The sequence below is a fragment of the Rhopilema esculentum genome, chromosome 10 (genome assembly GCF_057945365.1).
Source record: "Rhopilema esculentum isolate cy_ngs chromosome 10, ASM5794536v1, whole genome shotgun sequence".
Classification (NCBI taxonomy): domain Eukaryota; kingdom Metazoa; phylum Cnidaria; class Scyphozoa; order Rhizostomeae; family Rhizostomatidae; genus Rhopilema; species Rhopilema esculentum.
The window spans coordinates 13484532-13511607 of NC_142824.1; the positions used below are offsets into that span (position 1 = coordinate 13484532).

Sequence of the window (27076 nt, forward strand, 5' to 3'; positions counted from 1 at the left end):
ACACAAGCATTGTCTAGACAGCTCCACCAGCGCAGTATCTAAGCTATCAATAATAAATCCACAAAGTCGTAAAATTCGCCATATCACAACCGCTTCAGTGAAAGGAGAGCTTTATGTCACAAAGCATCTGGAGAGCCGAGCTCTTCCTTTCATTGTACAAATTCTCACAGCTCATTCCAAAGACAAAGAGCTGCAACATATGTAGAAACAGCTCTCGACTTTAGCAATTAGACGAAGGAGAATAAATGCGATCTGAACAGCTACGCCTGGTTTTAATCTAATTGTAAAGCTGAATATACACTAGAAGACGTAAATATTAATGATTTACAGCATAATTAGGATCTATGAAAGGAAATTTCCTTCTCAAATCTCGATACAAGCAACAGAATCAAGCGTTCACTCTTCACTCACTCATCTAATACGCAACTGTCATTAACTTAAAGGCACAAACAAAAAGCATCTGGTACATGTTTGCATTATAACACCAACTTGCTACGTTAGGGACTAGCATGATTCTCCAAAAAATATTCAAATCAATTATAAAATACACTTTGAACGCTATCATCTGGAAGTGGCACTACAATGTTTTTCTTATTCGCACGACCAACTTCCATTTATGTGTAAGTCACTTGAAAAAAGTTTCTTTTTGAGCTAGTAGACAATGTATGGCAATATATGGCAATATGGGAAACTTGGGTTTGAGATTCCAAATTTGACAACTGCCCCCGTGCCCCTCCGCTATGCACGGTCTTGCTGTAGTCTTTTAGACTTCTACTTGGTTCATAACTTTTAGAACATCACGAAAACTTGGTAAGGGTAGGGACAAAAGCCTGAGCCCCAGACTCCAAGTACTTTTAGTTTGGGATCTGGAACTTAGGCTAAGGGGTAGGGGCAAAGACAACGCCGTAAGGAGGGAACAGCATACGAAAGAAGCGTGCCCGAAAAATTGCGTTGATCGACGCCTCAAAATACTCAACAACTCTCCCCAATATTCACAGTACCTTTCCAAACATGGGCTTACGTAGCTATTCAGATTTTTATCAGTAAAGCCACTGCTTGAGTTTTAACATTGCAGAAACTTTGCAATAAGTTTAATTTTTGATAAGCTATATGTCATGTGCAAAGAACAGTTTTCAGTAAAAAAGATTCATTGCTTATTTTTATTGGTAAGTATGCGTCCTTAATCAAAGCAAAATGTCTCGTTCTACTTACTGCCCGAGGCGGCAGCACGAGCACGGTTGCCACGGCAGAGTCTACACAACATTGGATAGGTTTCCCTCAGCTCGAAAAAAACCTCTCACATTTTGTCACAATGGAACAAAGTCTTGATATCGGGGTTAATCGGGACGGCTAGGGTTGTTAATAAAATAGAAGTCCAACAACTAGGAAAAAGACAAGGCCTTTTGACATGAATCCTGAAATTGTTTCTAGCGAAAAACACCATAGGGAAGGTCAGGACCTTGGTACAGTAGCTTTTTGTGCTTCAGCTTTTTTAGCTTTCTTGAACGAACATTTTAAAATCTGTTTCAATGTTTGCGTCGACCATATCATCGTTATCATCAAATTTTTTTGCTTCATCTGTCATCAGTCTGGACTATTTCATCCTCTTAACTGTGAAAAAGATTTTAAATATTTCTTTTATCTTGGCCCTGTCCTATAGAATCTTGGTTATTTTCCGAATATATGCACAGCCATGGCCAGAAAATTACTATTAATATTTTGTTTATCTGAAAACAAAATACGTATCATATCTATGCCGCTTTGTGGAAACAATGGGGGTAGTTAGGAGTTTGACATCGGGGAGGGGGGCGCCAAAATTTTTTTTACCAACATATAGAAATCTCTTCAGTGAAAATGGCATATTTGCAAAAGTTTAAGTTTGCGGTAGTTTGGGTCCAGGCCAGGCGCCCCCTGTGAAGCACCAAATAAAACTTCAAAAAATTTCTTTAGGCTCCTATAGGAAGTACGGCCCAGTTGGAAGTGCGGCCCTGTGACGTGATACGAATAGAAAAAGTTATTAGGAATGAAAAAAGAATGAATTATGACAAATAAATTTCTCTTGATTCCTTGTCTCTTTTTACCGAGTTTATACCCAAATTTTCCCTGTCTCTTTTTCATTTCTGCATATCACTCCTAGAGGACCCCGGTTTACCATATTTGTGCTGAAATGGATTACCATACATGTTAGTATAACAATTAGATATCTTATGAGCGAATTTGTTTGAAACCTGCTCAATGTATCATAACAAAACGAAGGTCTGCACAATATTTTCTCGCTTCTTCAGAAAAATATAGAAAATGAAAAATGAAAGTGAAAACTGAAAGGAATAGGATACAGCCTCGCTTTCAGGTCCGGAGCAAATTGCATCGGTCATTGCTGCGTAGGAGGAAGTAAATAATGGCGGCCTAAGACCAAGCTGTGACTGGGTTCTTGACGATTTCGCCATCAAAATGTCATCAGAAAGATTCGAAGACCTTGAAGATGAGCTCAGGTCAACTCTTGACTCATTAGAGGGTGTGATAAAAACCAGACTACCAAAGATATCTGGTGGTAAGATGTCTCTTCAGATTCTATACTTTTCATATGTCTCCCTGTTGTGTTATTACGTGTCTGAACTTGATTTCAAATCCTTTAAACATAATATCTTTACGGGAACGGGGGAGGCATCTTTCAGAAACTGTTTTAAAAATGACATTGTATAACAGGGGCAGGGAAGGCCATACATACGTACGTGGAGGGTTCTCCATTCTTTAATTTCGGGTCGAAATTTTTGTCCTGAAATATATATATTTCCTTGAATGAAATTCAAAATTTTGTATCTCTTTATGAGTTTTTATGCTAATGTAAAGCTTGTTATGTAGGATGCACTAGTCAGTGATTAATAGATAGAGAATATAACAGCATGTTCCCACCAGCATCAGGCAAAAAAAGGTTCTGAAAAAATAACAGCAACGGTGTATTTGTGAAAATCAAAATGTCCAAATTAAATATAGATTTAATTATAATTGGTCACATTGCTCACAAATCCAGATGCCAAAACATATAGTGAAGACGATTTATGAAAAACAAAGGACCAATTAAACACATCTTTCTTCCGTTCACATTGTCTTCAATCCATGCCTGGATATAAATTTTCTGTTTACTTTTGGTCATTGTCCAACGTTTATACTCTGAAGAGTGTTGAACGAAAATACTTCTGTATGCAATGTTTCTGCTATTTCATTCCATCTTAAAAAAAGGTATTGGTTCAAGAGCCAAGATAGGTTTTGTGTGAGGGAGGAGCTTCTGTTTTCTTAAATAAAGTAAATACTGTACCACAAAGCAAAGTCCTTTAATTGCTTCTTATAAGGTCCTAAGGTACCTAAAACTTATTCTGGGTTGCAAATGAATCAGGTTTTGTCAGTAGTTTTTCTGTGGTGCATGAGTCATAGACAGAAAAAAACTGTATGGTTACATTGTTCACAATTCACTAACAAAAGCAACTTTGATGAAGCAGTAAAAACTTACTGGCATAAGAACTTTATTGTGAAACTCAAGCCTCCTAGCTCCCTGCTTTTACGGCCTTTGTATGAAATTGATATAGAAAGATACCAATTGGTATGAGTCAAATGTGATATAAAATGATGCAATTGGATATGATTCACTTGTGACACAAATTAGTATTAATTTGATATTTAATGATACAAGTTGGTAATAGTCATATGACTGTGTTAATTGTAAGTATATCATCTCAGTTAGTTGAAAATGGTGAAATTTATCTTTAATGGCTTGGCTTTTGATACAAAATGTACTGATGTGATCTACTACCTTCCAGTCTTTATACTATCACATTTGAAATAGCACTTTACAAAGAAACCTGAAAAAATTATGTCTATTGTTTGCTATAATTGCAAAGCTGCAGTAATTGTGTTGCAAATTTACAAATATGTAAATTATTTTAATAACAACATAAAATGAAGCCGCCTTAAGAAATAAAAATTTAATTCAATTTGAGTTTTAAGTGTGAATGTCTTTGGGTAGTAAATTTTGGATTAGATCGGTAGTGGTAAAGGACAAAATGGTAAAGGACTGGTAAAAAACTTTTAGATCAAGTTGTTTTGTTACGTTTTGTTGTATGAACAACATCATCCCCCATAATTATTATTATTAATTATTTTCAAAGAGCAACGCAAGTCAGAGTTAAGGAAGGCTGAAAAGCAGATGGAAGATGCTTCATCCCTTGTAAGTTCGTATTTTTCTATATCAGATCTTCTATTGGCAAACCTTCTATAAGGCTACAGAAATTGGCAAACCAATTTGTGGGTAAAAATTTAAAAATGACTTTGAAAAATGCAAACATTTTATTATCAACTCAAACTTTTTGCTTAGCGCTTTTTAGAGTCTAGCACATCAAAATGTCAATTTAGAGGATATTTTTACCCAACTGTGGATCAAAATAAGCAAACCAGAATGGCAAGCATGTGACTGTTGAGGTTGCCCAGTCGATGTTGCTTGCCAATAGAAAAACCAGAATTGGTCAGCCAATTTTGCTTTGCTATAAAATTTGAAATATATTTGTATCATTTAAGTAGAGGCTTAAGTTTTTTCTCTAGATTTCTCTATCATGAATTGTACTAGAACTAAAACAGGTAAAACAATTTGAAAATTGCAAAAAACATTTTTGCATTCCTGGAATTCCCTATGCAGTAATATTACTACATGAAAGGATAAATCTTAGGCCATTATCACAATGGGAAAGATGAAATTTCTTGCCTAAAGTTGAGTATACTGTACGCTTTTGCTCTCATTTAAGGCTGATACAGAAATGTTTGTTACTTTTTTCATTTAGCATTGCTATGCAGTAACATATTTTTCATAAAGTTCACTTGTTAGCCAAGTAAACATAATGGTAAAAGGTTTCCAAATTCAATTTATCTTTAGCTTAACAACATGATGGAGGAAACCCATGGAGTTCCTGGTGCATATAGGACAAAGATGCTATCCACTATAAGATCATATAGATATCAGCTGGAAAATGTCAAAAAAGAAATAGTAAGTCTTTTTACATGTCATTTATTATTTGAATCATAACTGCACCTTAGTAAACATTTTAAATTTTTGGCCAGAAGTTATACTGTTTTGTGATAACTACAATATAATCACAATAAATGGAACCCCTGATATATTTGTCTAGATGCCTTTTGAGTGTGATGAGAGAATCACCCTTTGTTAAGTATTAAACTTTAGTTTAGATTTATGTTCCAACAGCGAAGAACATTGCTGATGTCTTTACAAAGCCAATTGCCAGTTTCAAGCTCAAGAAATTTATTGCAGTAATGATGGGAATATAAACTTGAACTATTTGATAACATCGCATTTTGTTGTTCTTCATATACTAGAATTTATAATTATATAATTACTACATAAAGTTTAAGTGGGGGTGTTAAGTATTAAACTTTAGTTTTTAATTATAGTCACAAAATTTTGTTGTTGTTAGGAGGACTGGGTCATGTAACTTTGTAACCCTGTGATCTTACCTTGTGTTCTTGTTATTTCGTTCGCTTGATGTTTTAAAAATGGCGTTAAGTATCGCGTATTTATTCCTCTACTAGCTCGTTTATCCACCATGATGGCTAGTTCAACACCCTTAATCTGCTTCACTGCTATTATCATTACAGAAAGTAATTTTTAAATTTGCTTTGAGGAGCACAATCAGCCATGTTCCTGCTAGAATCTTATAGGAAAGGCCTGTATAGTCATTCCATGTCATATCACCAAAGCCATGTCACCCACCATCTCAGACTTTGCTTTTTTTCACATATTGATTCAACATGTTAGTATTAACCCCCTGGTATGAACAGCCTTTATGCTTGCATGTATGTTGAAAAATAAAAGTTCATCACACTGGAGATTGCTTAATTTTTGACTGGTAAGGAGATTGCCAATTTTGTCAAATGGGATCATCTTTGTACCTTTCATAGGCTACTGACTTGTATGCACCAGTATAACGTGAGTTTTAGACTGGAACTCATTGTTACTAAGCCTTACCAACCAATAGTAACACAAAGCACGATAGGAATACATTTTTTTAATGACACAGGTCCCTGGAAAGCAAGATGCTGAGTTGTTAGTCAGGCAGCTCTGTCAAAACATACTGTGTGTTATGTTTGTTGGCTACAATTGTTTGCAATATTTTGCAGTACTTTTGAAAGTGGAAAGTATTTCTCTTTCTTCTAGAATAAGGCCTCTGCGCAGACACCCAGTGGAAGGAGTGATCTGTTTGGAGATTTCTCTGATCCTTCTGTAAGTGATGGTTTAGTAAAATGATAATAAAGTTCTTTTTTTTAAATATTTTATTTAAAGACCAGTTAAAAATAATTCAATCAATCAGATTTATACATACATTTATACTAGTCAGTTATAAAGTTTTCAATGCTTTACAGTCTTTTATATGTTGAAGAGGAGAATTTGAAGCTTAACACAATCAGCAGATATCTGTTCAGCCATACAATTGTTATGCAATTATACTTTTGTGACTATACACAGTAACTGTATGTTTGATATACTAGCCTAAAAATGAATTGTTTCTGTGTCTTTAATACAATTTTTCACATCGTTGGCCTTCTGGGTTATTTAGGTTGCACACAAAAATCGTATGTTGGAAGGACTAGATAGTCTTCAGAAAAGTTCTGCGAGTGTTGAAAGATCACAGAGAATTGCTGCTGAAACTGGTAATCTTCTTTTGAAGTCAATGAACACTTGCATGTTGATTCGTTGTCTTGTTGGTTTCTACAGTCAAGAGCAGTTTGTACAGTCACTTGTTCTTTCAGCCACAATACCATATCCCCCAAAGGTTGCCATATTGGATTTATCTCACTTTGAAAAGGGTTTCGTTTAAATATGCAAAGTACATTATAAAGTATTATTGACACCAGCCAAGTACTGAAGCCTTTGAGACTGGGGTAGGGGCAGGGGATTGGTGGGGTTTTTTTTACAAACGCTTTTTTAACCTGAAAAATATTATGTAGATTCTAAACGTTGGCTAAATCTTGTTAATTACATCTCTCTTTGCAGCAAGAAGCATCAGGTCGTTCAACCCTACTTCGCCTTTCTTGTTTGTGGCATAGCTTTTACTGTTGTTATTGAGCTGAACGACCGTTCATTTGTAGCAACAGATTGATCTGCAGTGATGAGAAACCTGTAGAGTTTTGTTGCCAGCTTGACCATGCCGTATCTTTGCTCAGACTTTGAAGCAATCTCTGCAAATGCTGTGCAATTCATCTGTAGAGCTTCTTTTCTTCATCGCTTCATCTTCCCATTGTGACCAGCTGTACAGAGCACAGTTTATGACGTTCTGCTCATTCCTATTGGCTTTCCTTGTTCTAGACCCCTCAGTCCTTCTTCTTTATACATTCTCATTGTCTGTTTTTGTAGAATCTTGAAAAATCTGCAGCTGGGTCGCTGCAAAGATGTTTTGAACCCAGTTTTCGAAAAGCAGTGCTTCGAAACAATTCTAGTATCAAACATTACCAATCTTCGAGCTACTGTTTAAATCAGCATCTGGGCTTTTTCTTAAATATAATAGCTCTTAATTAAGATTACATTATTTAGTTTAAGTAACTCTATAATTCGTAAAATTGAAATGCCCCTTTTCTCATTTAGACGAAGTTGGTGTACAGATCATAGGAGATTTGGAAGACCAGAGAGAATCTTTACTTCGCTCACGTGACAAGGTAAGTGTGAGATAGTATGCCGTGGCAATGCCTCATATGAGCAGTGATGGTAGTTATTGAATGTTTTGGGGCCCTAGGGTGGTCTTCTGGTCTCCAGGCTTTTTATCATCGGAATGGTTGATTTGAAAATATTTGCTCATTACAATAGTGTCTTCGGCAATTCCTCGTTTCAAATTTCGATGATGCTACCTGTATTTGTGAACAAAACTTTTCACAATATTTTTTTAGTTTTGTAACACCCCCCCTCCCCCCCCCACCTACTTCCTCCAAGTGGTGTTCTGCTGTTTCGCTCTTCTTGTCGGAGAATCATAAACCTCGGCACCAAAAAATATAAAGTTTTCCCAATACTAATAAACATTTCATGTATTATTAGATCTCCTGTTTATATATTTCACATAAATTTTGTCTAATAGTCAGCTATAGTACTTAATTTTACCCATAAATACTTTTTAAGCTGCACTCATTTCATCGATCTACGAAGAAAACAAAATTCACATTCAACGAATCAGGGAAGCTTGTTGCAAAATTCAAAAACATGTTTGCGTTTCGATACAGTTTTGTTTGATTTGTTGAATAAAAGTTGATAAAGTATTTTAGAGTGCTCATTAAAGCATCTTGACTTAATTTAGATATTTCAGCGCTACTTCAAACTTGATCTGTTTTCATTAGATTTACGTCTTTGCCAGTGACCAATGTTTATAAACCTATTTTCAGGTTAAACAAGCTCACTCAGATCTTGGCAGAAGTCGAAGGATTCTCAACTCGATGGCAATCAGGTAGCTACCACCCCGTTTGGAAAAGGGGTGTTTATCACAAAATTTAAACGAACCAATAAAAGGGTAAAATTTAAGTGAATGCCCCAAATGTTTATTCGAAATTTAATTCTATGCAACATTTCTTTGATTGTCTCAAAGTTATTAGCTGGAAAAATAAGGATATGACATTTTCATGTTTAACTTTCATTTTTAGGCTTGCAACAAACAAAGTCATCCTTGTGATCATAATTTTCCTCGAACTCATCATCCTTGGTGCAGTCGTTTATATTAGATTTTTTAAAAGTAAGAAGAAATGATTTATTCAATTCCAAGTCATCAGCATGACGTCACATCAGCATGAAGTACATTTAGGTCAAGTAGCTCATTTTGAATACACAATTTCAACTTGATTTGTTTTCTAATGTCCTTGTGATAACAATTCTGATTTAGCTAGCAATTGTTTGTCGCTAATTAATGTACGTTAACTTCTCTGGTTCTTACGCAACCAGCATGCTTTGCGACCATATTTTCAAAACAGGCCTAATAACATATTGCATGAAAATTCCAAAAACAGCCCATTTCTTCTCATGTAAGAAAACAGATGCCGCAAAGCTTGCCGGTTGCTCAAGTGCCTTTGATCAAATTCTTCCCCTCCAGTTAAGGGCATCGAATAAATGGAGGCGTTGAAAAAAGGGTGAGGGGGCCATTATTTTACTATACTACCGCTGCATTTGTCATTTAAGAGTATTTCAAGATAATTGGCCCTTAAGAGCCTTCTTAAAAAGCCTAGATTCGCTGGATCCATGTTGTTGTAATGGGTTTTAACTAATCTCTTTTTTCTACGCCATCTCTTCACGGAAACCTTGATACTTACCAACTATATTCCACAGTTAACTACTAGTGCTGTACCTTGGCAAAAAGAGGCGTATACTCTAGAGCTAAGGTATACTAGTATTTTTTGTTGATGGTTTCAAGGTGTAAGATGATATATGTTTATAAAAGTGCTACACATTTAGAAGGCTAGTCTTCAACTATCAACATATGGCTATATTTCTATTGAATCATGGTGTCTTTTAATGATTCTACAGCAGTGTTTTGCCTCGACAGCATTTGTATTGCTCAAGAGGAACTTTCGTCGTGCTTGTTGCAGCGGTCAATAGAAATTTATGTAAGAATTGTGCTTATCGAAAGCCTGAAACCTCTCTAGGGTGGCGGACCCCTTTTTGAATGATTCTCTTGCTGTGTGGTCTGCCATAATATGTTTAAAAAATGTAACTTTTGGCGGGAAAATTCTAATATCGTGGAGCCTTAAACTCAGTTTGTTATGAAAGTTTCTCATACCAACACCGATTAATCAGCTCCTAAATTGTAGATTGTGTTCTGAAACTTTGAAGGAAGTGGAAGAATTTTGCTAAATAATATACATTTTTGTCAAGTGGAAAAATTTGTAGCTCAAGATTTACCCATCCCTTTTGAAAATTTGTTTTTTTTTACTTTTTTTGAGTAGAGAGTTACTTATCTCGACATGAAGTGGTCAGCCACAAGGTTATTGCATGCCACTAGCAGCATAACATTGTGGTTCGTATGTTTGCCTCACAGATTCATATCATGATATTGATCGTCACCTCTTGATTATTAAAGGAAATCAGCTACGTACTCATCACATTAAATTGACTTATGTTAAATATTTTGAATCTTTGCAATTTAGTTGTAATGAATGCAAAAGCAGATTTGTTGATAGTAAAAATATTCGTATTGTTCACTTGATATTTCTTCTTTGTTGCTGCTCTCTTTGATTTTCGAAACATTTTGTCTGTACTTCTGAAAAGAGACCCATGTAACCTGCAAGCCATTTGATTTTTCTTTGTAAACACAAAGTCCCTTTCTGGTAAGCCGTAATTGTAATTATTCTAGCAGAGTCAGGAAAACATCACGGTCGTACGGCCACTGACCGGAAGAAGGTCCACGAAAAACAATAGAAGCTCCTAGGACACACCAAAGCCACGCCCACTTTCTATTGTTTTGTTAGGAAGGTTTGCCTTCGGGGATGTTTTTGTCTCGAAGAAGGTTAACAACTTTTCTGGACTCTGTGTTCTAGAAAATGAAATGATTTAGTTTATAAGAATGTCCATAACATAGCATCACATCTTTGTTAGGTTCTAGTACGACAGTCAGCGCAAGTACATAAAACTTAGGATTGATCACCCTTGTACTTAACGACAACAGGTAATTCCTCTCTAAAATCTAAAAATTACTTGCCACATTTTGCAAGGGGCTAGAAAATAGCCACTGCTAATTTTAATTTGGATACGTGATAAAATGTATATCGAAAATACTTGTCGTTGTGTACGCATTGTTGCTGAGCAAATATAGATTTTCGCTTTGATCAGCAGATTACAATAGCATTTCTCTGTTAAAACCACTCAAAAAAGATAAAAAGGTTATGAAATATCGTAGCCCGTTGAAGATTTGCAATTATAGAACCGGGAAACTGAATATGCAGAGGAACAGTGAACCTAGCCTAGGCCGACTGATTTTCGAATCGTTTTAAACCTAAAGCGTTATGTTTTTGAATAGTAATTTAAAATTTCAGAACAGAACAGCTAGCCTGAACTTTCATTTATTGGTTCTTTTGAAAAAGTGTGTATGGCAATAACAGATAACAGAATCAAAGTGAAATTGTCATAGGAAAAAATAGCGAATTTAAACGACGTTTGAGCATAGCCCGTTATCAAGTCAAACAAAGTCTCAACCCGGTTCAAACTCACTACCTCTAGATGTTAGAAGGGTGTTACAAACATTTCCTTGTTGCCTTTGAAGCTGTGACTTAATGACAGTGATTACGCCCTTGCCTTTTCTTTCTTTTTTAAAATGCTTTCTAGACTAAGATGGCCTCTAACCTTTTTAAGTCCACATCGTTCATATCGTCTGAGAATTTAGAAAGGTGTTCCAGTGCAAAAGTGTTCCGCAGATTGACGCAAGCATATTGAAATAAACCTTAGCTACTAAAGCCCTGTGACAAGAACGTAAACCAACCAAGGCTAGCCTTGTTTGAGTAAACCCTTCGTGGCCTCGACCAGTGTCGTGAAATTGTAGTACAGAAAAAAACCTGGGGCCAGTACCGTAGGAAGCATAGAATTATTGGAAGAGCATAATTTTTAAAACAATAGTATGAGAAGAAAATCTGTACTGAAAACAACAGAATTTCATGATTTATAGGGCACAATGCCTCTTAAGACAAAAACAGTTTCGGGACTTGCATTATCGAGCGCAGTACCCAGGCTCATCAGTTGAAAGAAAAAAAAAATTTTAAATTGACAACTGTTCATTCTTTGGTCATGTCTACACAGATCTCTAAACTATTTCTGCCTGGAAAAAATCGATTAGTGCGTTCTCAACTTAGCCTGATGTAATTTTGCAGCCCTTCTCTTACAAAATGCATGGAAAAGTCCATAGTAATTACCTGGAGCACAACAAGGAACAAATACTAAATACTATTAGATGATGCTGAAGAAAGTATCCACCAGTATTGAACTTTTAGAATCCCTTACACAGTACATTTTCAGTTATGATGACGATGCTGTCAATTCTTTTACTCAAGAAATTATTGTTTATGTACGATCAAGGGCATAATCTGCAACAGTTGTTATCTGCCATGTGATCGGCACATGACGTCACTTAGAGTACTAGATCCCAGACCTTTGTTTTCGCGGGAGTTCGTGGGATGGTAAATGGCGGACGTGGTTAGCTGTGCGTCTGTCAGACTTTCAAAATGGTGTGCTCGTGAAATTATGATTATGAATTTTGCTCCTTGAAATCAGTCGTCGAAAGACAATTATTGTTATGGATCCAGATTGCTGTTCGGTTCTTTATGAGTTAGCTGAGAAATGTGAGTGCGATTAAACAACTTTATTTCTTGTTGTTTATTGGAACTAAAAACGAAAGATGATCAAGACTTGAAATGTAACTTACATATCGTAATATTGGGGGTTTCATAATATTAAGGGAACGAATTGTCGCTAATGAATATTTGTTTCCCAAATAGAAAATGTTCAGATGAACGTCTGCATTTATAACCATGGTGAATTAGGAATATCACCAACAAAGCAATCCGTCATTCTCCAAGCCAATTCTCTCCGCCTCACTAGAGACTGAAAGAGCGACGAAAACGGTCGAATATCATCATCAAACTGTTTAATAAATTGAACAAATGGTGGAAAATTTCGGTTCTTCATCAATCCGTTGACATATTGAGTTCAACGCACTGAAATCTGTCAGCTAATTTAGATTAGGAAGCAAGATATCAGACGTCTCGCATGAAGCATATTTTAATTTGTCGAATTTCTTCCTAAAAAGCTGTTTACATAATCAAGGGCAGCCATTTCGTTGAAATTGTGAAAAAATTGGTCTGTGTTTTGGTCAGCTCATCAAAAGTTTGTCTCACAATTAGATTAAATGGTTTTAAGAACAAAAGAGGGCTTGTAGTCAATTGTAAAATGACCAAAAAGTGAATCATCATCATCATGACTGTAGCCCTTGGAGGGGCAGTTGGTGCATTCATGTATGAACATCTGTCTTTCATCTAATTCTGTCTTCAGTTCTTTCTCATTGCTTCTGTTAAGCCCAGACAATCGTCTAATATCATTGCACCAAGTTCTCTTGGGTCTTCCCACTTCTCTGCTTCCTTCTACTTGCCAGACATAATGGACTTACAGGTGGCTTCTTTTTCCTGGTGATGTGCCCAAACCATTTTGATAAAAATCAGAAAAACACAAGCATAAGACCAGAGTAGTTGTCCACTCAGCGCTGCATGCCTAAAGAATAAATTACCACTGGAGTCCAAGAGAAAAAAGGAACTTCTTCTGTCTACATAATATTGTGCCACTTTTTAGCCACTTTTTTGTTTATGGACAGTGTGGGGAAAAATGCGCATGATGATTTTGGGAGTAAAAAATGTGCACCCATTTCTACAGCACTGTGGAGGAGTAACCAACAGTTTGAGATATGGTATGATAAACCAAACCTTTGATGATAGTTTCACTGAATACCAAATTCAAAAAGAGTGTGCTTTTGTTTTTCATTGTGTACTTGAAAAGCAGGAGCTCCAGTTTCTAATGATATCAGGTTTTCCATGACAAGGGTAAACTTTTCAATTTCTCAGCTCATTGACTGCATTCCAAAGGTATTATCACAGCATTACATTACTTCATTGTTGAGGTCATTGCCCGTAAACAGATGTTGTTGCTCCTCCCAAGTGGCATGTTTAGAGGGGCCTGCGTGTTTTTTAACAGCAGAATTTCATAACTGAGGGGGAAAAATGCCCACCATAAAATTATGTTTTTCCTTAAAAAAGAGACTGTCTATTCTTATAATAAGTTGCATAGGCAAGACTAAATTGAAACTCCACAACCATATGGATTTAGGAAGATTTTGGATATATTCTATTCATAAAACCCAGTTTTTTAATGAAGGGGCAAGTTATTACTTTCTAAAGGACCCCAACTCTTTAGAGCCCCCTTAGAGCGATTTACCTTTCTAAATATTCCTTTAAAAATTCAGATCGAAAGACGACTTTCATGGAATATATTAATGAGTTACTTAATTAATGATTCAATTTGATTTCGTTATGGCAATTGAACAGAAGGGGGGAAACTGGAGAGAGTAGCCAAAATAAAGAAGAAAACTAAGTAATCTTTTATGAAGAAGATATTTCCGAGAGTTCAATGGATTCTAACAGTGGTAAAAATAGATAAATAATGGGGGAACAGTTGAAGAAATTTAGGAAGCCAGAAAGCCAAGGTGATAACAAGAATGATATTTTCTATAGTGTGTCTACTACAGGGACCAGTTTTATTGAGAAAAGGTATATACAGAAAGACATGTCACAGATCTCAACTAAAATTGGTAACGCAGTGGGGATGAACTACCTCCAAAATCGTTGATTTCAAGTACCTGTTCCTGGGAGCTTGTAGTAAGACGAAGCTCTGCACAACCATGTTTCAGTACAATACGGAAAAATGACCTTTGTGGATGTTGAATCTATTGTTATTGGACATATTTATACCATATTGACCAATCTATTCTTTTTGTAATAATGATGTATTTTAATTTAGAAATCATTTCAAACAAGTATTAACCAATTTATTGAATCAAATTAACTTTCTTTGGTAATTGAGAGGTGCACAGTTTTTGCCACATGTGTGCATTTTTTCCCCTTTTGTGGTTAAATAATGCGCAGCAGATTTTCATTCTTAAAAAATAATCGCTTTATGAATGGATGGCCAGTATGGCTGTTAATGGAACATATCTGGGCTACTTTGTAACTATACAAAATTTTTTCCAAAAGGTGTGAATTGTGAGGGAGGAAGGGAAAATATTTAAAAATTTGCGCATTTTTTCCCCTCACTGACACGTAGATCCATTCCAAAACTGCTAGATGAAAAAAGACTGGGCTCTGCCAATTATCTGAAACATGTCCTCATTATAGAGTTTTGCACACTCTGGGCTGTCTAAAAGGTGTTGCCCGATGTCAGAATCAATTTTGATTATAGAAACCTCAATTTCTGCTACAGGTGATGATAAGGCAATGCACTAATTGGAACCTCTTCAGCATAATAGTATTTCAAGTTTTTGAAATACCATTTTTCTGCCTAAGGAGACCATTTATACACCTACAATATTCTATATCATGTTACAACGATCTTTTATTTTAAAGAATTTCTATTGTAGAAGGACTCTTTTTTGAAAAACTTTAGTTAGTATGATATCAATAAGACATATTCTTGAAATTTTGGTCATGTTTAGCATGTCTAGCTTGAAATCTAGATTTGTCGCTGCTCCAATTTTCTCTTTCACTCATTTTCTAAAACAAAGCCTTAAAAGGAGTTTTTGACATTTTGGTCAATTTCTTGAAATGTAGCAAGACACTGTCATATATTTCTTGTTATACAGACTGCAAATTGTGGTTTTAGGTAATAAAGAAGGAGAGCAATTTGAAGATGATGACTGGATCCGATTTGCAGATTTTACCCTCAATTCAAGGTAGGATATCTTGCAGAATATTAGCAGTAGCCGCATGGTTAAAATGTAGAACCAATCAAATGCATCATACTTCTTCCTGTGTTTCTTTTTATCTGATCTAGATATGAAATTCTGCAATACACTGAATTATAATAATCTACCTACAAACAATCAAGAGGAAGTCTAAAAGTTTACTTTGTTCAAAACAATAGGACTTACATCTGAAACTTAATCATCTGGAGTACATTCCATATTTCAAATTTTTCAAATTTAATTCATTTCAAACAACAAGAAATGCAAGTTAAAGTTTAGATTCATATACATGAAGAGATTACATTACAAATCTAAATCTTAATCAATGAGAATAGTTGCTACAGTAATATAATTGCCAATGTAATTGCTAATATAAAAACAGTTCCAATAACTTAATATATTACTTTTACTTGTTGTTTAGGACCCTTAGAAAGGAACTGTAAGAAGGTCTATCAAGCTAAGGGCCCTGCCTTGTTGAGCATTGCTAATTAAAAAAATTTAGATTAAGAACATTAACAACAGCAAAATGATTGAAAGCATAAAAATGAAAAAGCATATCATAAGAGTACAATTGCAATTGTTATATGTATATTTGTTGGGAAGGAGGCAATAAAGTGAGAAGTCTGTTTTGCTACTTTGTCAGGATGTTAATATGATTGGCATCAATTACAGCCAGTCATTTAGTTGGTTTTTGGTGAGGGCTGAGTTTCAGTAAAGCGTTAGTAATTATAAGTTGATAAAAATTAGTAGAAGCTTAATAACCTGTCTTTGTAACTTTGAGCAGAAGTATGTTTTGATAGGGCTTGCCTAATTTCAATGGCTGTCTTATTACAAATTTTGACTCCCATTACAGATGTGATTGTTGATTTATAATTAGTTCTTGTAGTCGGTTGGGCAAAGTTCCCAGATGAGCCTGTCGTGTGTTCACTGCATGTGTATATTTGATTGGCTTAAATTGTGTCTACCATGTTATTATTTGTTGCTTGATGCATAAATTTGGAGATTCAAAGTCAGCTATACTTAATTGTTTAAGAAGAGGTTTGCTAAAGGATTTCCGAACAGAAAGTATTTAAGTTTGCTAAAGTTATACTTTCCTGTTCTATCTTCAAATTGAAAAATGATGCCATTCGCAATTCATTTGCCATTGACTAAATTGAGTAGCTCTTTATTTATGCTACAAAATTGAATGCAAGAAGGGTTTTTTTCTTAATGAATTATTAATTTTGGGAAATATCATTCTTTAATCTGATAAGACAGTTAAACAGGACATTGTTCTTCTATATTTTCAGTTTTAAGGTTCTATAATTGCAAATTCTTAACAGTCTACAATATTTGATTTCTTTTTTGAGTGGTTCTAACAGGAAAATGCTATTTAAAGACAGTGTGTTTCACCTGACCCTAGTAATTTCAACTGTAGCTTAAAAAATCAAAGCCAGTTTCATATTCAATCCCTTTAATCCTGTGCATATTTTTTAGAAAATGGTGCTTTAAAAACATAAGTTAGTTATCATGATCTGTTTGTTTAATTTTCTGTTTCCTTATTTCACAGGCAATGCAAATGCCAATCACCTGAAGAAATAGTCGAAGAAAATATTGAAAAGTTGACAAATTTGTACATAAAATTCTGTATTGAGCTGATAAATAAAGTTTCAAATGGACTTCTTAAACAGCGAGGGAATTCTGGGATATTGGGTGAACTGGACCAGTTTTTTCAAGCCCTTGTAAAATTGTTCCAAGTTCATTTTTATCTAACAGATAGAGGAAAGAAGCTGCAGGTTAGTGAATTTTTATTTTTTCAATTTATCTTTTGATATTATGAATAAAAAAAATGCTGAAATGACACCCAGATTAATCTTTTTATAAGCCTCTTTACACCTGTCTTTAATGGCATTCATTTTTATGATGCAGTATTTAATGGCTTGTGTAAAATAAGATTGTTTTAAAAAAGCCAAATTTTTGTAAGTTTTCACCAAAAGCATTTTCCTAAACCCTTATGTTAGTTAATTTGAGGGTGAAGCTTGCTTTCCATTAGTGATTGTAAAACTTTCTTAACATCAATCAGTCAAAATATACAATAACTGTTCATCTTTAATATTGTTTCCTATCCCAAAAATATAATTTGCATACAAATTAGTTTATTCCTAATTTTCTGAAGGAAAAAAATTACTGGGAAAAAACTTCTAATTTTTTGTGTTTGCAATACCTCAAAGCAATTCTAATTTTGTAATGGTTGCACTTCGATTTGTGCCTACTCTTTTGACCAACGGAGACTGCGTTAATGTTGGTATGATACTCATTGGGCCTCTCCCTTCTGCTACTTCGATAGTACTAATAAAAGTAAAGCAAAATTTTAATTGGTGTATATAGTAGATAGTGTTGGTTTTCATTTGCCATATAATAAGGTTATAAAGTGTCATGTCCCAAATGTTTATCAATAAGATATTCTAAATTGAAACCATTATGTCTTTTTCATCTATTCTGAATATGTTTCATCATTCCAAGTCAGACTATCAAACATTTAATAACTACAACTTTTTATGCCTAAATGCTCTAACTCCTTTCCAATCTTATTGCATTCCTTCTGTTGTGGTTTACTTCTTCTCCTGATTTTTTACTTCCTTTTTTGGAACTTGGCTTTTGATTTCAGTTGCCCATTCTTTTCAAACCTCTAATGTATTTTTTGGTTAATTCCTTGCTGATAATGTATTTAAAATGTGAAATTTGTTGAATTGAGTCAGTGTAAAACTAACTAACCAGGACTTAAGTTTGAATATTGCAATCTTCATGCATTGCCTCCAATCAACCTTTATGTATATTAATTACATTATGATCAATCACATTATACATTTAATTATGCATTTTACCAATATACATATTTTTTAGGGTTTATTGTCTGTCAAACACAGTTTTGTATGGACATATTGTGATATTGCTGTGAGTATTTCTGCAACTTACCTTATTCTTTATTAAAATATTTTTAAAATATTTTGGTCTATAATCACATCAGTGAAATTATTCAATTACACTTGTTTGCAATAAGTTATTGTGTGCTTTGATGTGATGATGCAAGGTTGGCTCAGTAGTTAGGGTCACAGATTACAAATCCGAGGGTCTGGGTTTGCGCTCTTGATGTGACAAAACTTTTACCAAGAGTGAGGGTGTCACACCGAGAGACCAAGACATTGCTGAATGAGTATAGCTTCTCATTTTGTCCCAAAAACTACCTTCAGATGCTCAGTAGAAATAAATACTATCATGAAAAGGTTTATCCTGCCTGTAACACATCACACAATTTTTAGTTCTTGTTATTCAGCAAATTTTAACCTTAAATGTGTATTCCTGTACATCTATGTATTTTTCTATACATACAACTTAACTTTCTGTTTTTTATATGAATTATTTATTTATTTTGGTTCTCTTGTATTCTGGATATGTTGAATTGAAATTTAATAGTGTATGTATGATGCAGATTTGAGAACAAACCTGAACTAAACTGAACTGAACTGAAAGTAGATTTTGCCAATGGTTTTGCCCATCAGAAGAGGAAGCAATAGGCAATTTAGCCCATATAATGGCCAATGACTGAAACAAGTCTAAATAGTGACAAAGATCGAAATATTTATCAATTTTCTTCATTGTAGTTTGTGAATAAGACTTATGCTTGGCTCCAGCTTGACCTAATATTGCTACTAGTAAAAGCTCTTATTCGACCCTCTTAATCAGTTGTGAGGGGACAAGTCTGATGTGGAAACAATACTTTATAATAGATTAGTGTGTACTTGTCTGACGAAATTTCTAAGTACCTGAAAAACAGCATGAGATGTACAAGAGATGTAGTTCTGTGAAAGAACTCTCATGCAAATCTTTTTAGAAAGATCAATAGCGAAAGTAGAAATTGGCTACTATTGGTATTAACATAAGGGCTTAGCCTCCGTGAGCCTATTATCGCCACCTTCCTGGTTGTTACCTAAGGATAGGAATTGTATTTATATAAAGTCATATCTGTAGTAGCAAAATATGATTTAACTATTATCTTTATTTATGACATACAGGAATTTGCTTGAATTACTTGAATTGACTATTGTTCCTTTTTAGAATGAAGAAGCTCCGGCACAGATGCTTGAGAATGTCGCCTTCTTTTGCGAGCACGGTGGCTTGGACGCAATCAAGGACTGTTTTCATTCTGATGAAAGTAGCATGCCGATATCTCTTGCAAGCTGCCTGATCAGCATTATTGCACAGGTATGGCAATATCAATTACCAGATCGAAAAATTCAAATGCACCGCCTTAGGGCTGTTCATTAATTTTAAAAAATTGGCAAGCAAGCGCTATCATATATCTGTGATCCAGCTGGTCAGTTAAAGAGAATTTATCATTCATCAAACAACCAATCAATTTGTGGTCTGCACGAATCAGGATTGTTAAAATAAATCTATGTTTCTAGTTCGCATTATTCTTGTTCAAGACGCCGTGGAGCGTTGAGGAAAGTGGGAGGGGAGTCTAAAAAGTGGAGGGGGGCTAAAACCGAATAAAAGGAGGCTTTACTAGTGGTTTATTTCTTAATATTTTGCATTTTTTGAATTTTTTGCTAAAGCCCACACAGCCCCCTCCTGTTCCGCGGTGCCTGCCCCCCACACACTGCCCCCCTCCAATCTAGGTAAAACTTTGGCTCATAATTTAGTTTTGGCACCTCGTAAATTCATATAATTCTTTATTAAACTTTCTATGACATGTTACAGAAATCAAATTTCTTTGAGCATCAGAAATAGCTTTACATTAGTGCGGTTGAAATCAACATCTAATTGTCAAGGGGGCTATTATTTGCTTTCATGTTTAAGCGCGAACATCACCAAGGGATTCGCGGCACTTTTTTGCAAAACAATTGATTTGTTCGCAAAACTTTCTTACGAGTCTTTAATTTGCCCATCACCCTAGAATTTCCAACTTGGATCAGGCCCCTGTGTCGTTAACACTTCCAACAAAAAGGGAAAACATATTGCTTTCTTCCTTGTCAAACAAGGACAAACAATATGCATATTGTTTTCCCTTTATCAAAAGAAGGGCTGATAAAATCGAGTTTGAACGACGCCTTTCTACTCTATCCATACAATACCACTTTCGAATGACACATTTGATGATTTTTTTCATGGATTTCGCGCATAGTATGGAATTGTTTGGAATAATTTCCTGTATTTTTAATATTCATGAAATCACATCGAGCAGACCATACACATATTCTCCACACAATCTGCAATGCAAATAGTGTTTCGTAGAAAATCGAAGAAGTCAGTTTTGCTGCAGTAATCTTGTAATGGGACATTCTATTTCAAGTGTAACCACCTCAAAATTTTTAACCTCTTTGATTTTGCTCAAATTTTGTACAGAGTTTTCTGGTGCAAAGATACATCTGCTGTGAAAATTTCAGCTTCCTAGCTTGAGTGGTATTGAAATTACGACCGGTCAAACTTTTGAAATTTGTTGCGACCGGTCATTACTTGTGCCACACCTAAAATTGATATCTTCCTTCACACTCAACCTATAAAGATGGAATTGGTGTCAAATGAAAGCACTTGTCAAGTTGAAACTTAATTTCCAGTGAAATTGATGCTAGCCTCAAAGGCTCAAGGGCTGAGGTAAAATGTTATTTTTCAATGGCTGACCACGCCCAAATGGCAACGCCAATTTTCATGAAAAATTTTTTTCAATAAGATAAGTTCATGATAGAGCACCTCATTAAATTTAAAGATGGGGTGGGCATGGGTTTTATCACAATCAGTCTCAGAATACTGACAAGTCTTTATTAGATCTGTATCCTGCATAAGCATGACCTACTATGACATTGTTGTACTTTATGACATTGTTCTGTTATAGATGAATATTACATCAGTGCATGTGTGGAGTATAAAAATAAAGTTAAGCCTTATGCATCAACATGACAAGCCATCGCTGAAAGAAAAAAGCTTTTTTTCATAGCCAAAAACACCATTGAATGGAAACCTCCTGCTAATTCAGGAAATGACAACTTTCCATTAATGTCATGTTAGTGAAATTTAGTCTAGACATGTTATTTAACTTTATGATTTAAGAATTCCCATCAATTTTAAATAATTTCTGAAATTGGCTGTTCGTATCCTGTAATTGTCAAACCAGGAAGTCCTCTTCAATAGCACCTGTCTATTACAAGGAAACAGTAAATAAAAAACCAATGTAAGAAATGTGCTTTAGAAACTTCAAACAGACTTCAGACTTTGGTGAAAGCATTTAGTATATTACTGAAAAGGCAGTTTTCTAGTTTACGAGATTTAAGATGGCAGAACAACTTTCAAAACTGACAAGTATACAAAACAACCGAAAATATTGCTGTGACCCATTCCAAGTGCATAAAACCAAAAGAACAAAAGATTTGAGACTCGTAACTGCAGAGCAAGCGAAGTGCAATCCATCTTTGGTTCAAGTTGGAATGAAAATATGCACTAACTGTAGAAAACAGCTACAAAGAGTGGTTGGAGTGGAGCCGCCACTCGAGAATCTGCTCTCTGAAGAGGAGGATGACTTTGTTCCGCCTGAAATTGAATTTGAAAGCCTAAATGAAACTTTAGGGAAAATTGGAGAAAGCCCTCTGAGTCAAAGAAAAATAATGTCAAGATCCCGCTACCTTCCTCAAAAAAAGAAGAGAGTGCATGACACCCTTGAAAGAAAATTTGATGCTGCATGTGGCTCCTCTCCATCGTTGATTATGGATGTTTCTTCAGATGAGGAAGATGGAATGCCAGCAGAAATTGTGCAAAAACTAATTGCAAAATTTCGCAGCACTGAAAGTAGAAGTGAAAAGATAACAGTTCTGACTATTTTTGTGCAAACATGGAGTCGTAGGAAAATAATGGCCACCTTTGGCTGCTCTCAAGGAATGGCTACACAAGCAATGCATTTATCATTGGAAAAAGGCATCCTTGCTACCCCAAATCCAAAAACTGGAAAAAAGTTGCCAGAGAATGTTTCAGAGGCTGTAGAAAACTTCTATCGGCAAGATGATATCAGCAGAGTTATGCCTGGAAAAAAGGACTGTTTAAGTATTCTTCGCAAGAAGACTCTGTTTCAAAAAAGACTAGTTTTAGGAAACCTTCGGGAAATTTATCAAACATTCAAATCCCAACATCCATCAATGAAGATAAGCTTCTCAAAGTTTGCAATGGTTCGACCTAAAGAATGTGTTTTAGCTGGAGCAAGTGGCACTCATTCTGTCTGCGTTTGTACAATCCATAACAATGTAAAATTGATGATGAACGGATCCATGATGGCGTCTGTGACAGCCAATGAAGTAGTTCCTGTTAGTCATTATGGACACGCATTGGCTAAGATGATGTGTAACCCCGCAGTACCAAACTGTCATCTTGGTGAGTGCCCATACTGCCCTGGTAAACAGCCCCTGAGAGAGATGCTTTTAAAATGCTACGAAGATAACGATGTCGATGAAGTAGAGTTTAAGCAGTGGACATCTACTGATCGCTCAAAACTAGAGACTATGGTAGAGCCAATAGAAGATTTTGTGGAAGCATTTATTGAGAAACTTGACACTCTTAAGCGACATGATTTCATTGCAAAACAGCAATCTCAGTATCTTTGCAAACGAAAGGAAGGTCTAGTAGAAGGAGAATTTCTTGTGATAGGTGACTTTTCAGAAAACTTTTCTTTTGTTGTCCAAGATGAAGCACAATCATTCTACTGGAATAACAGCATGGCAACACTGCATCCATTTGTTTATTATTTCAAAGAGGATGGACAAATCAACCACAGCAACTTTGTACTAATATCAGATTGCCATACTCACGACACTGTTGCAGTCCACCTTTTTCAGAAAGAATTGATGAGACATCTTTCAGAAAAGTTTCAGGTGCTGAAAGCAATTATCTATTTTTCTGATGGCTGTGCAGGCCAATACAAAAACCTCAAGAATTTTTGTAACCTGTGCATGCATCAATATGATTTTGGTGTGCCGGCTGAATGGCATTTTTTTGCAACAAGCCATGGCAAGGGGCCTTCAGATGGCATTGGAGGCACTATCAAAAGAGAAGCAACCAAAGCAAGTCTGCAGCGACCTTACCGTGATCAAATTTTGTCAGCTCTGAAGCTGTTTGAGTTTGTTGATTCCCATCTTAAAGGCATCAATGCAAAATTTCTCACTGCTGCCGACTGGTATTCAGAAGAAGAAATTCTTCATGAAAGATTTCAGACTGCTAAAACGATTGCTGGAACACAAAAATTACATTGTTTCAAACCAATTTCAAAATATTCTCTTCTTGTCTCAGAATACAGTGAAAGTGAAGTGACAAGGGAAGTTCAAGTAGTCAAAGCAGGCTGTGGTCATATTGAGCTCAGTAAGATTACAGGCTATGTTGCTGTAGTTTATGACAGCAAGTGGTGGGTGGCATATGTTTCCAGCATTCAACCAGAAGCCAATGAAGTGACAATAAGCTTCCTGCATCCCCATGGCCCAAACCCTTCATTTGTGTATCCAGAACCTTCTGAAGAGCTTGTTGTTGATGTCTCAGACGTACTTGTGCAACTTAATCCGGTCACTTTTACAGGTCGCACCTACACATTATCAAAAGGGGAATCACAAGTAGCAAGCATGTCATTACAAAACAGATTACAGATGGAATAATTTTCTGAAACAAAAATTCTCTCTAACTGCAATGAACATGACACTTGTTATTAAAATCAAACTACCGCTTGTATGCATTGCATGAAGACTTACATTGACTTTTAACCTTTCAAGATAATACTCATCAGTATTCTGAGACTGATTGTGATAAAACCCATGCCAACCCCAATTTTATATTTTATGAAGTGCTTTATCATGAATTTATCTTAATGAAATAAAATTTTCATGAAAATTGGCGTTGCCATTTGGGCGTGGTCAGCCATTGAAAAATAACATTGTACCTCAGCCCTTGAGCCTTTGAGGCTAGCATCAATTTCACTGGAAATTTACTTTCAGCTTGTCAAGTGCTTTCATTTGATACCAATTCCATCTTTATAGGTTGAGTGTGAAGGAAGATATCAATTTTAGGTGTGGCACAAGTAATGACCGGTTGCGACAAATTTGAAAAGTTTGACCGGTCATAATTCCAAAACCGCTTGACCAGTCAAAAAAAAATTTGAAATATAGAAAAAGATCGGTTTGCTTAACATAATACTAGATTTTAAACAAAATCCATGACAAAAATTTCAAGTTTGGACTTTTTTTGGTTACACTTGACAAAGAATGTCCCTAATATGCTATACACAAGAAGCAATTGTATAGAAACAGCCTTCTCGTCAATATGAGAAATATTTTTCAATGAAAGGTTTAAAAGTCGCAACTTCCATCACCTAACTCACTCTTTTGAGTGACCCCTTTGTTAGGCATCACATTAGCAGGCTAGAACTGTACCCCAGCCCCTAAGTTTAATTTAATTGCCCCCCTACCCTAGGAAAAGAGTCATAAAGCTTCACCTTTCTTCTTTTTTCCATCACAATTTGTTACGTAATAAATAATAATTTATGACAAAAAATAACCTTTCACTCATCGCGAAGCCAAAGTTTAGAATAACTTTAATCAGAAGCAGAAGAGACTAAAAACTTTCTCGGATCTCTATCAAGAAGATCCTTGATCCTTGTGAAGATCATGTGAAGAGAAGATTAGTTCCTTGTGTTTGTTTTTTCGGTTTCTTTTCTTTATTTTGCATTAGATTCTTGTTATTTATTAAATTAAGATGATATTCTTAGTAGGTTTTGGTTCTTTTCTTCTTTCACATGGCTAATTGTAAAGTACTAACATCAACTTTTTTTGGTCACCGACTTCTCGGTTTCTTTACTACTGTAACGAAATTATAGAAAGGTGTTTACGACTTCAGCCGTTGTGTAGCTGCATCTATCTTGGTCAACATTTTTTTTAAAATTGAAGACCACTTCCCCGTAAATATTTTAAAGCGACTCGCCTCTCATTTGACAATTTTGCTTCCTTAGGCATGGTCTACATTTTTACAATCCAAAATGTCTTTGCGTAATTTAACTTTTCTAACTAAGTTTTCTATGGCGTCAACAAAATTTGCAACTTTTTCCCGTCGAAATTTGCTACAAAATACGCCTATTTCACCCAACTCTTGCATTCAAACGTTTTGTATTGCCAAAAAGTTTGCAAAAAGTGCCGCCATTTTGAACAAGGTCGTGTAATACTTTTGATACCCTGTAGTGTATTAACAGGCAGAGAGGAGTAATTTAATTGTTTTGATAAGATATCTATAATAATTCGATATATATCTAAACTTCGATAAAAGGGACTGAGTCGCGTGTTGTCTTGTCGGGCTAAGGTGAAATTTTCCTGGAACCAATCGATTTATGGATCATACGAAGACATAAGGTCTTTAAGACTTGCAGTTTTAATTTTATTTCACGTTATTACCTTATTTTACCTGTTCACGTTTTGAAAGACTTTAATGAGACTCCTTAAACCATTTTGCCAGCACTGCTCTAAATTTGTGCTAGAAGCATCCATAAGATTTAAGTTTTAAGTGCTCAAAACTTAGTTCTTTTTAAAAACTTAAGCTAGCGCCATATCAAGCTCGTCTTTGCAGTGTAGAAATTATGCAATAGCTTCGTTTGAATTCAATCAGGCTTCTCCATCTGTGGATGAAAGGCAAACACAAGTTTAACTGCATTTAATCATTCTAACTTGAACTGTTGTTTAAATCTTTAGTCCAAAACAGGTCTTAGATTTTCAGTAACACAGTAAATTAAGTCCAGAATTTTTTAAATGATTAGAATAATCTTGACGTAGATTTTACCCGATTTCGAGAATATTCTGTTCATGAACCTGTGATACTTTTTTGTAAATGTTTTTCTGACTTTAAATAGATAGTAACAGAACAAAATTGATTTTAATTTTCTCGCTACTTGACACAAGTCGGTGTTCAAAAAGTGGATTTCAAAATGTGCCTACTAAGTCTGATAAATAGTAGCCGAGATAATTGTCCTTTCCCTTCAAAGGCAAGTTTTTTGCTATCTTTTATTTATTATCTCATTTATATTTAATTACATCTTGTTGAACTTAACAACAGCTGGTTTCAAGTTCTTTGAATTAACTTGCCGAGACTTTGGCTAGCCTTTTTGATAGCTGTGACGTCTTTTTTTGCTAAATTGAGCCACTTCACCGTCGTTTAGCTGTTAAACATTTGGCTAACTGCTCTGAATTTCCAATGTTTGCATAGAGCTCTTACTCACAATGACTCGCTCTGTATGCTGCCAAACAGGGGCTATGGTGTATTGGAATAACACTTGGAAAGTCATTTCTTCATCTAGGGGTCTATCTTCATTGCACTGATCCGGATTTCATGTGCTTGCATTGACCGAAAGGCAATATTGCAATCTCTTTGTATTAGTGTGACATTGTCAACAGTTCGTGTATGATAACCTTTGTGTATGATTTCGTCTTCTGTATCTTCGGTATCAAATTATCAAATGTTCTTATTTAATTATTATTTTCTTGTTAAGTCTTATAATATGACATTGTTTA

General features: G+C 35.3%; 2 protein-coding genes across 3 annotated transcripts in view; both read left to right on the forward strand.

The window, feature by feature from the left end:
* The first annotated feature begins 2360 nt into the window (after positions 1 to 2360).
* On the forward strand, positions 2361 to 12359 carry LOC135693256 (vesicle transport through interaction with t-SNAREs homolog 1B). Its single transcript, XM_065211687.2, has 8 exons — positions 2361 to 2551; positions 4164 to 4222; positions 4922 to 5032; positions 6218 to 6283; positions 6618 to 6711; positions 7643 to 7713; positions 8428 to 8489; positions 8683 to 12359. The coding sequence occupies exons 1-8, from the start codon at positions 2452 to 2454 to the stop codon at positions 8783 to 8785; spliced, it is 666 nt and encodes a 221-aa protein (XP_065067759.2). The 5' UTR covers positions 2361 to 2451; the 3' UTR covers positions 8786 to 12359.
* Positions 12218 to 27076, forward strand: part of LOC135693228 (ubiquitin carboxyl-terminal hydrolase 34) — a 65444-nt gene continuing 50585 nt past the window's right edge. For both annotated transcript variants that reach the window (XM_089110978.1, XM_089110979.1), the window contains exons 1-5: positions 12218 to 12357; positions 15440 to 15509; positions 17071 to 17296; positions 18405 to 18455; positions 19617 to 19763. In XM_089110978.1, the coding sequence (XP_088967104.1) occupies positions 12312 to 12357; positions 15440 to 15509; positions 17071 to 17296; positions 18405 to 18455; positions 19617 to 19763 (540 nt within the window). In that variant the 5' untranslated portion in view covers positions 12218 to 12311. The remainder of the gene's footprint in view (positions 12358 to 15439; positions 15510 to 17070; positions 17297 to 18404; positions 18456 to 19616; positions 19764 to 27076) is intronic.

Excerpts from the sequence above, each read along its gene's own strand:
- LOC135693256 (XM_065211687.2), top strand. The coding sequence starts at position 2,452 with ATGTCATCAGAAAGATTCGAAGACCTTGAAGATGAGCTCAGGTCAACT. Across the intron at positions 4,223-4,921 it reads TGGAAGATGCTTCATCCCTT|CTTAACAACATGATGGAGGA; the intron begins GTAAGTTCGTAT and ends ATTTATCTTTAG. Across the intron at positions 8,490-8,682 it reads CTCAACTCGATGGCAATCAG|GCTTGCAACAAACAAAGTCA; the intron begins GTAGCTACCACC and ends TTTCATTTTTAG.